The sequence below is a fragment of the Globicephala melas genome, chromosome 19 (genome assembly GCF_963455315.2).
Source record: "Globicephala melas chromosome 19, mGloMel1.2, whole genome shotgun sequence".
Classification (NCBI taxonomy): Eukaryota; Metazoa; Chordata; class Mammalia; order Artiodactyla; family Delphinidae; genus Globicephala; species Globicephala melas.
The window spans coordinates 33921041-33931131 of NC_083332.1; the positions used below are offsets into that span (position 1 = coordinate 33921041).

General features: G+C 60.7%; 1 protein-coding gene across 1 annotated transcript; it reads right to left on the bottom strand.

The window, feature by feature from the left end:
* Positions 1 to 7571: 7571 nt before the first annotated feature.
* On the bottom strand, positions 7572 to 9072 carry LOC132594032 (metallothionein-1E-like). Its single transcript, XM_060289574.1, has 3 exons — positions 9045 to 9072; positions 8395 to 8466; positions 7572 to 7684 (listed from the first exon to the last, which is right to left on the bottom strand). Exons 1-3 carry the CDS (start codon positions 9070 to 9072, stop codon positions 7572 to 7574), a joined length of 213 nt encoding a protein of 70 aa, XP_060145557.1.
* Positions 9073 to 10091: the final 1019 nt, after the last annotated feature.

Here is a 10091-nt window from a genome sequence, read left to right on the forward strand (position 1 = left end):
GGCATGTATTCAGTTCTTTAATCCCGAGAGCCAGACACTATTATTTTCCCTTTAGAGCAGAGCAGACGGAGCCACAGAGAGGTTATGTCCCATGGCTGTACGTGGCACAGATGGGACTGGCCCTCCTGCAGGCTGACTGCAGCCCCGCGCCCAACCGGACACCATGTCATCCCACGAAGGGTGAGAACACTGAACACCTGGCACAGAGGCAGCAGTGGGAGAGCCCTGAGCCGGCAGCCAGAACCCTCCGCACAGCTCTGTGACCTCTCTGGGCTTCGGCCTCCCACCTCTGCAGCCAGGAGCACAGCTGGACTGTCTCCGAAGACCCTGCAGCCCTGAAAAAGGAGAGGCCGGACTCAGCCTCCAGTGATGTCATAACCGGCACCGTGTGGCCGGGAGGTGAGACAGCTGCAGTGTAGGTTTAGTCCTCTGAGTATAGGCTGTGTGCCCTTGGGTAAGTTGCTTAACCTCTCTGGAACTGGCACCATCACTCCAGACCATGCAGGTTCACCGAGTCTGTCCAAACGCTGTGGCGGTGACTCGTTCCACGGGGCTTGTTGGAGGACATCCCCACGCCCTCTGGCCCTGGATAAGCAAGGTTCCTATCCATCTCTGCCCTCACCATGAGCTTGCTTGCAAACCAGGGAGCCTTTCTCCAGGAGCTTGTCGGGAGCTCAAGGATTCTCTGTGCACAGATGTCAGTGTGGAGAGAGCGATCGTACGGGACACCTTGCGGGAAGCCCGAGCTGGGAGCCAGGCCACTATCTCGCTTATTCCCCCTCATTGACTTGCCAGGTCAGGAAGTGGCACGGTGGCTGTGAACCTGAGTGCCTGACGCCGACGCCCACGCACGCAGCACGGGCCGGCTCCCGAAATGCCCTGTGCACTCGGGGCACCTGTGGCCCATCTTGGTCCTGACTTCTGAGCCACGTGTCTCCTCTTTCTCTCGGAGTGCCCATCAAATAGGAGTTCCCTCCCCAGACCGCCAGGGGGCCCAACACCTGAAATAGACTACCCGTTCCCTCAGCACACACTTGTTGCTAATAAACCCCACCAGGCCCCCCCCACCCCCCCCCCGCCACGCACTGCAGCACCACCATCACTCTGCAGAGGAACACGTGAAGTCCTTCTTCTGAAACCAGGTCTCAGGGAAACAGCCGGGAAATTCCCACCAAATCCAAATCACTTTCTTTCGGGGTGTCAGGGAGCCACGGGCTGGTTTTTGAGGGAAGGGAAGATGTCAGCCTGACCTAGGGAGGTACTTGCGAAGATTCAGAGCCAAGCCCCTGCAGGGAGCTGTCACGGGTGGCGAGTGTCCTGTCCGTAGCCCTGGGCAAGCCAAGACTGAGGTTCCCTGTGGGGAGGCAGGGGGCAGAGCTGCTCCAGGCGTGTGTGGTCCACACAGTGGGGCATCTGTGAAGTGTTCCCAGGACTCGGGCACACTTTCAACGTACGTGCAGCATATGAGAGCGTCCAGTTTCCAGAATTGCTCCTCCACGTGTGAAGGTGGTTTTACGTGTTGAAGGGAAAACTGGGTGTCACATATCGTGTCCTTTGACGTGTTTTCTTCGCGATCCGTTTTCCCGACCAGGGTGAAAACTGTGGCAGAAAATACAAAGAGGTCCTTCCAGGGTGTTTTAGACGCAAGCCCCGTGCAGAAGTCACACGAGAGGGGTGTGGGATTCCACCCCCTCTGGGTACTTTTCTAGGCTCTCATCACCGAGCGCTGAGTTTGGCAGGGGCCCCCAGAGAAGGAAAATGAGAAATGGGCAACTTTCTCTGCAATCCGTCCTCCTAAGGGGAATAGAGGGAGTGTGTCCTCTGTGTGTCCAATGCCCTATGTCATCTGGCGAGGGTATCCTTTGGAGCTGAGAAACGGAAGCTCAAATTAACCTAAGCGGCTAAGACGCTCAGTGTGTGTGTTTTGGGGGTGTGGGGTGTGTGTGGGGGTACTCTTTGGTCCAGAGCCGAGGTCTCTGCACGTCCAGTCCAGTTCCCCACGCCAGCCCTGATGGGCACGGAGTCTCTTTGTCCAAGACACACCAAGGAAGACAGAGCCAGAATAAAGTCAACAGCTTTTATTACAAGTCACAGATTTCATAGAAAAAGGAATGTAGCGTCAGGTCCGGTTGTATGAAAAACGGTAAAATGCAGGTTTGTCCTGGTTGCTCTGTGGACACCCGGGGCAGGCTCTCCGCGACATCAGGCACAGCAGCTGTACTTGTCCGAGGCCCCTTTGCAGACGCAGCCCTGGGCACACTTGGCGCAGCCCTGGGCACACTTGGCGCAGCCCACGGGGCAGCAGGAGCAGCAGCCTGGGGAGGCAAGGGCAGCGTGCAGTCGGACCACGCGTTGTCCGGAACCACCCTTCCCAGCAGCAGGCCTGGCCCCAGCCGCCGTCGGGCCCAGACCCTGAGTTTACGATGGTGTCCTCTGTCCTGAGGTAATTGCTCTCAGACACTAGGTTCAGGTTGCCCGGCCCATCTGTGCCCAGGACAGGGCACAGCGCCTTGGAGAGACAGTGAGCAGGGCCTCTGGGGACAGGAGAAAGCCAGCCCCCAGCACCACCAGTGATGTGAGCCAAGTCCTCAGGATCAAAGTGGAGGCAAAGCCCGCACAGAGCAGCTCCCGCTCGGGATAGGGAAGCTCTGGGCTGCTTCGACAGGGAGGGGCTGCACCAGGTCCGAGAAGCCACGCACGGCCACTGGTTCCTGTCCCTAAAGTGCTTCAGTCCCTGAGAGGAGTCGGAAGCGGGACTCAGGAGGCAGGAGGACTAGTTCTAGTGACAGGTCTGAGGTTGTTTGTCGGTGACCCGTCTGGGCCTCAGTCTCCCTGTTCTCTAGTGCGCGCCTGGGTCTCGGTCATGCCGAAGGTGATTCCAGCTCTGACTGTGAATCCCTTCCTGGTGAGGAGGGTGCCGGGAAGTCTGGTCACTGTCCTGCTCCTGCCTGCCTGCTGAGCTCTGGGCCCCCTCCTCGCACTCAGCCCAGACCCCGCATTCCCAGAGAAGGCCCCGCACACTCACTCTTCTTGCAGGAGGCGCATCTGCAGGCTTTGCAGGTGCAGGTGCAGGATCCAGCGCAGCCGCAGGAGCCGCCTGCCGGGAAGGGAAAGGAGGCCAGCAGTGAGCAGGGACGGGGATGCAGGAGCCACAGCAGACGGTCAGCAATGCCTCCCTGAGCCCTCCTCCTCTGTCAGGACCCAGCCCTGGGAGCTCGTGTCCACTCGGGCGGATAGAGAAGCCCCAGCTCCTCTCTTCTGGTCCAAGGAGAGTAAGTCCCCTCCTGATGGGACTCCACAGGGAAGGTCCCGGGCTCCAGACGCAGCCCAGGCCGACTGGGGCCGGGGGCCGGGGCCCATGGCCTGAACCCTAAAGAGGCAGCGTCCCCTCCTCCCATCAAATCGTGGCAGGTCCGAGACCGCCTCCAAACGCTGGGTCCCGGTCTAGCAATCCCCTGACCTGCCGGGTGACCTCAAGAAGGACAGCCTGGAGCCTCCGTGCCCTCAGTGTCAACGGAGAGGCAAAGGGAGACTGACGTGCCCTCAGGAGCCTGGCTACCAAGAAAGCCCTGGACCCGTGACAGGAGTCCTCCTGAGCTCAAACTCAAAGCCCTCCCTTCTCGTCCTGTGCCTGGGAAGGGGGCATCCTAAGGCTCAAAGGCAGGGCTCCCTTACCAGTGGGGCAGGAGCACTTGGGGTCCATCTGGAGGAGGAGTGAGGCCCGAGGTCCAAAGCAAGGGGCGAAGCCGCTTCACGGGTCCGGTGGGGGCCGTGTGGGAGCGAGGAGCCCGGAGGCTCAGTTATAGGCCGAGGAGGCGGCCCGGGCGCAGAGGCCCCGCCCCCGCCTTGCACCCGCCCCGCGGCTCCGCGCCCGCGCCGCCCGCGCCGCCCGTGCCGCCCGCAGCGCCCTGGGCCGGGCTGTGAGCAACAGGCGGGGCCGAGCGCACGATTCCACGTCGGTGCCGGCTGGAGCGGAGGAACCGGGTGCCGTGCGGTAAGCGGTGTCCCAGCCCCCTGGCCGCCCCTTCCCAATGTGCCCGACGGGAGCAGCCACCGTGTTGGCGGCTTGTGCAGGAATCCGGCTCCCGCGTCCGCCGGTCTTCCCCGCCCCAGGCCCCAGGCCCCGCGCCGCCGGCCTCCGGGTCGCCGTTTCCTGCAGCCTGAGAACAGCCCCCGCCTCCCGCTCGTGTCCCTGGCTTGGCTGGAGCCGGGGAGCGGTGTCAGAGAGCGCAGGCGGATGTGACCCTCACCACCGTTTGGCCGACCCCATGCGTCCCCGGGCGTTGCCAGCCCCGGTCCCCACCACGGTCCTTTGGAAGCGTTTTTCCGGTACCGCCTCCTGTAACCGCAGCGCGGTGAACATTGCCTTCAGCCGCGAGGCGTCACTTGTGTTTTCCTTTCCTGGAGGGATCCTGGCTCATTTGTCCGGGGGCTTCTTTGCCTAAACTTTCCAGGGGCGCTCCTCACTGTAGCCGGTCCACCCCCACGCCAGGGTGGAGGTTCCCTCATCATGGGATGCTTCCCCAGGGGCGGCATCATTGTAGGTGATAGGCAGACCTGGCGGTAAATAACAAAGCGAGACAAGTGGATAGAGTTCCCTTTGAGTAGTCCTGACAGTTACTCACCATGGAGTCCATGCCAAGCCTTGTTAGTCACTTTTGCTCTTTGAGTTGTCACACCAACCGGGAAGGGAGACAGCAGTCAGGAGCCCGCTTCCCAAAGTCCAAAGTCCCTACAGTACAGGGAGGCTACTGAGGCAGGCACACAGGGCTGGGGAGTGGTGCCCTGCCTGCTTCTGTGTTTTTGTCGCTTCGCAGCTGAAAGAGGGAGTCAGTGAGCAAGCTCCCCTTTGGCCCAGAGCTGTGTCCTCGGCCCGTCTCTACCATGTCCAGCTCAATCCTGGGGGCGACCAAGGTGACACAGTAGGAATGTATTTATGATTTTGTGGCTACCTTCTGACTCTCTCCTTCAGTAGCGTTCGAGAGGTTTCTTTTGGTATAACGTATTTCAGAAAATCACTGAAAAGAAAATGGTAAGGAAATCCTGATGCAGGTGACAGCAGAAGTGGCAGGACCCTTCTGTGTCTGTGAGGAGGACACCGACTGTGCTCCTCACGGCTTTCTATCTGTAGTGTCGACGGCTCTTTGCGTGAAGGCAGGATAACCCTCTCGGGGGTACTGGTCCCACGCTCACAGGGTCGATGGGGACGGCCCAGAGCACAGAGCGAAACACACCGTCCTTGCTTGCGTGTCTGGAAGGAGAACAGTGTCTCCTAGGCTGATGATAACAAATAAATCAATAGATAAATAAATGAATGGGTGATGTGATCGATTGCTCACTGAGTGCCCAGTATATTCTGACCTTCTTGGCATGTATTCAGTTCTTTAATCCCGAGAGCCAGACACTATTATTTTCCCTTTAGAGCAGAGCAGACGGAGCCACAGAGAGGTTATGTCCCATGGCTGTACGTGGCACAGATGGGACTGGCCCTCCTGCAGGCTGACTGCAGCCCCGCGCCCAACCGGACACCGTGTCATCCCACGAAGGGTGAGAACACTGAACACCTGGCACAGAGGCAGCAGTGGGAGAGCCCTGAGCCGGCAGCCAGAACCCTCCGCACAGCTCTGTGACCTCTCTGGGCTTCGGCCTCCCACCTCTGCAGCCAGGAGCACAGCTGGACTGTCTCCGAAGACCCTGCAGCCCTGAAAAAGGAGAGGCCGGACTCAGCCTCCAGTGATGTCATAACCGGCACCGTGTGGCCGGGAGGTGAGACAGCTGCAGTGTAGGTTTAGTCCTCTGAGTATAGGCTGTGTGCCCTTGGGTAAGTTGCTTAACCTCTCTGGAACTGGCACCATCACTCCAGACCATGCAGGTTCACCGAGTCTGTCCAAACGCTGTGGCGGTGACTCGTTCCACGGGGCTTGTTGGAGGACATCCCCACGCCCTCTGGCCCTGGATAAGCAAGGTTCCTATCCATCTCTGCCCTCACCATGAGCTTGCTTGCAAACCAGGGAGCCTTTCTCCAGGAGCTTGTCGGGAGCTCAAGGATTCTCTGTGCACAGATGTCAGTGTGGAGAGAGCGATCGTACGGGACACCTTGCGGGAAGCCCGAGCTGGGAGCCAGGCCACTATCTCGCTTATTCCCCCTCATTGACTTGCCAGGTCAGGAAGTGGCACGGTGGCTGTGAACCTGAGTGCCTGACGCCGACGCCCACGCACGCAGCACGGGCCGGCTCCCGAAATGCCCTGTGCACTCGGGGCACCTGTGGCCCATCTTGGTCCTGACTTCTGAGCCACGTGTCTCCTCTTTCTCTCGGAGTGCCCATCAAATAGGAGTTCCCTCCCCAGACCGCCAGGGGGCCCAACACCTGAAATAGACTACCCGTTCCCTCAGCACACACTTGTTGCTAATAAACCCCACCAGGCCCCCCCCCCACCCCACCCCCGCCACGCACTGCAGCACCACCATCACTCTGCAGAGGAACACGTGAAGTCCTTCTTCTGAAACCAGGTCTCAGGGAAACAGCCGGGAAATTCCCACCAAATCCAAATCACTTTCTTTCGGGGTGTCAGGGAGCCACGGGCTGGTTTTTGAGGGAAGGGAAGATGTCAGCCTGACCTAGGGAGGTACTTGCGAAGATTCAGAGCCAAGCCCCTGCAGGGAGCTGTCACGGGTGGCGAGTGTCCTGTCCGTAGCCCTGGGCAAGCCAAGACTGAGGTTCCCTGTGGGGAGGCAGGGGGCAGAGCTGCTCCAGGCGTGTGTGGTCCACACAGTGGGGCATCTGTGAAGTGTTCCCAGGACTCGGGCACACTTTCAACGTACGTGCAGCATATGAGAGCGTCCAGTTTCCAGAATTGCTCCTCCACGTGTGAAGGTGGTTTTACGTGTTGAAGGGAAAACTGGGTGTCACATATCGTGTCCTTTGACGTGTTTTCTTCGCGATCCGTTTTTCCGACCAGGGTGAAAACTGTGGCAGAAAATACAAAGAGGTCTTTCCAGGGTGTTTTAGACGCAAGCCCCGTGCAGAAGTCACACGAGAGGGGTGTGGGATTCCACCCCCTCTGGGTACTTTTCTAGGCTCTCATCACCGAGCGCTGAGTTTGGCAGGGGCCCCCAGAGAAGGAAAATGAGAAATGGGCAACTTTCTCTGCAATCCGTCCTCCTAAGGGGAATAGAGGGAGTGTGTCCTCTGTGTGTCCAATGCCCTATGTCATCTGGCGAGGGTATCCTTTGGAGCTGAGAAACGGAAGCTCAAATTAACCTAAGCGGCTAAGACGCTCAGTGTGTGTGTTTTGGGGGTGTGGGGTGTGTGTGGGGGTACTCTTTGGTCCAGAGCCGAGGTCTCTGCACGTCCAGTCCAGTTCCCCACGCCAGCCCTGATGGGCACGGAGTCTCTTTGTCCAAGACACACCAAGGAAGACAGAGCCAGAATAAAGTCAACAGCTTTTATTACAAGTCACAGATTTCATAGAAAAAGGGATGTAGCGTCAGGTCCGGTTGTATGAAAAACGGTAAAATGCAGGTTTGTCCTGGTTGCTCTGTGGACACCCGGGGCAGGCTCTCCGCGACATCAGGCACAGCAGCTGCACTTGTCCGAGGCCCCTTTGCAGACGCAGCCCTGGGCACACTTGGCGCAGCCCTGGGCACACTTGGCGCAGCCCACGGGGCAGCAGGAGCAGCAGCCTGGGGAGGCAAGGGCAGCGTGCAGTCGGACCACGCGTTGTCCGGAACCACCCTTCCCAGCAGCAGGCCTGGCCCCAGCCGCCCTCGGGCCCAGACCCTGAGTTTACGATGGTGTCCTCTGTCCTGAGGTAATTGCTCTCAGACACTAGGTTCAGGTTGCCCGGCCCATCTGTGCCCAGGACAGGGCACAGCGCCTTGGAGAGACAGTGAGCAGGGCCTCTGGGGACAGGAGAAAGCCAGCCCCCAGCACCACCAGTGATGTGAGCCAAGTCCTCAGGATCAAAGTGGAGGCAAAGCCCGCACAGAGCAGCTCCCGCTCGGGATAGGGAAGCTCTGGGCTGCTTCGACAGGGAGGGGCTGCACCAGGTCCGAGAAGCCACGCACGGCCACTGGTTCCTGTCCCTAAAGTGCTTCAGTCCCTGAGAGGAGTCGGAAGCGGGACTCAGGAGGCAGGAGGACTAGTTCTAGTGACAGGTCTGAGGTTGTTTGTCGGTGACCCGTCTGGGCCTCAGTCTCCCTGTTCTCTAGTGCGCGCCTGGGTCTCGGTCATGCCGAAGGTGATTCCAGCTCTGACTGTGAATCCCTTCCTGGTGAGGGGGGTGCCGGGAAGTCTGGTCCCTGTCCTGCTCCTGCCTGCCTGCTGAGCTCTGGGCCCCCTCCTCGCACTCAGCCCAGACCCCGCATTCCCAGAGAAGGCCCCGCACACTCACTCTTCTTGCAGGAGGCGCATCTGCAGGCTTTGCAGGTGCAGGTGCAGGATCCAGCGCAGCCGCAGGAGCCGCCTGCCGGGAAGGGAAAGGAGGCCAGCAGTGAGCAGGGACGGGGATGCAGGAGCCACAGCAGACGGTCAGCAATGCCTCCCTGAGCCCTCCTCCTCTGTCAGGACCCAGCCCTGGGAGCTCGTGTCCACTCGGGCGGATAGAGAAGCCCCAGCTCCTCTCTTCTGGTCCAAGGAGAGTAAGTCCCCTCCTGATGGGACTCCACAGGGAAGGTCCCGGGCTCCAGACGCAGCCCAGGCCGACTGGGGCCGGGGGCCGGGGCCCATGGCCTGAACCCTAAAGAGGCAGCGTCCCCTCCTCCCATCAAATCGTGGCAGGTCCGAGACCGCCTCCAAACGCTGGGTCCCGGTCTAGCAATCCCCTGACCTGCCGGGTGACCTCAAGAAGGACAGCCTGGAGCCTCCGTGCCCTCAGTGTCAACGGAGAGGCAAAGGGAGACTGACGTGCCCTCAGGAGCCTGGCTACCAAGAAAGCCCTGGACCCGTGACAGGAGTCCTCCTGAGCTCAAACTCAAAGCCCTCCCTTCTCGTCCTGTGCCTGGGAAGGGGGCATCCTAAGGCTCAAAGGCAGGGCTCCCTTACCAGTGGGGCAGGAGCACTTGGGGTCCATCTGGAGGAGGAGTGAGGCCCGAGGTCCAAAGCAAGGGGCGAAGCCGCTTCACGGGTCCGGTGGGGGCCGTGTGGGAGCGAGGAGCCCGGGGGCTCAGTTATAGGCCGAGGAGGCGGCCCGGGCGCAGAGGCCCCGCCCCCGACTTGCGCCCGCGCCGCCCGTGCCGCCCGCAGCGCCCTGGGCCGGGCTGTGAGCAACAGGCGGGGCCGAGCGCACGATTCCACGTCGGTGCCGGCTGGAGCGGAGGAACCGGGTGCCGTGCGGTAAGCGGTGTCCCAGCCCCCTGGCCGCCCCTTCCCAATGTGCCCGACGGGAGCAGCCACCGTGTTGGCGGCTTGTGCAGGAATCCGGCTCCCGCGTCCGCCGGTCTTCCCCGCCCCAGGCCCCAGGCCCCGCGCCGCCGGCCTCCGGGTCGCCGTTTCCTGCAGCCTGAGAACAGCCCCCGCCTCCCGCTCGTGTCCCTGGCTTGGCTGGAGCCGGGGAGCGGTGTCAGAGAGCGCAGGCGGATGTGACCCTCACCACCGTTTGGCCGACCCCATGCGTCCCCGGGCGTTGCCAGCCCCGGTCCCCACCACGGTCCTTTGGAAGCGTTTTTCCGGTACCGCCTCCTGTAACCGCAGCGCGGTGAACATTGCCTTCAGCCGCGAGGCGTCACTTGTGTTTTCCTTTCCTGGAGGGATCCTGGCTCATTTGTCCGGGGGCTTCTTTGCCTAAACTTTCCAGGGGCGCTCCTCACTGTAGCCGGTCCACCCCCACGCCAGGGTGGAGGTTCCCTCATCATGGGATGCTTCCCCAGGGGCGGCATCATTGTAGGTGATAGGCAGACCTGGCGGTAAATAACAAAGCGAGACAAGTGGATAGAGTTCCCTTTGAGTAGTCCTGACAGTTACTCACCATGGAGTCCATGCCAAGCCTTGTTAGTCACTTTTGCTCTTTGAGTTGTCACACCAACCGGGAAGGGAGACAGCAGTCAGGAGCCCGCTTCCCAAAGTCCAAAGTCCCTACAGTACAGGGAGGCT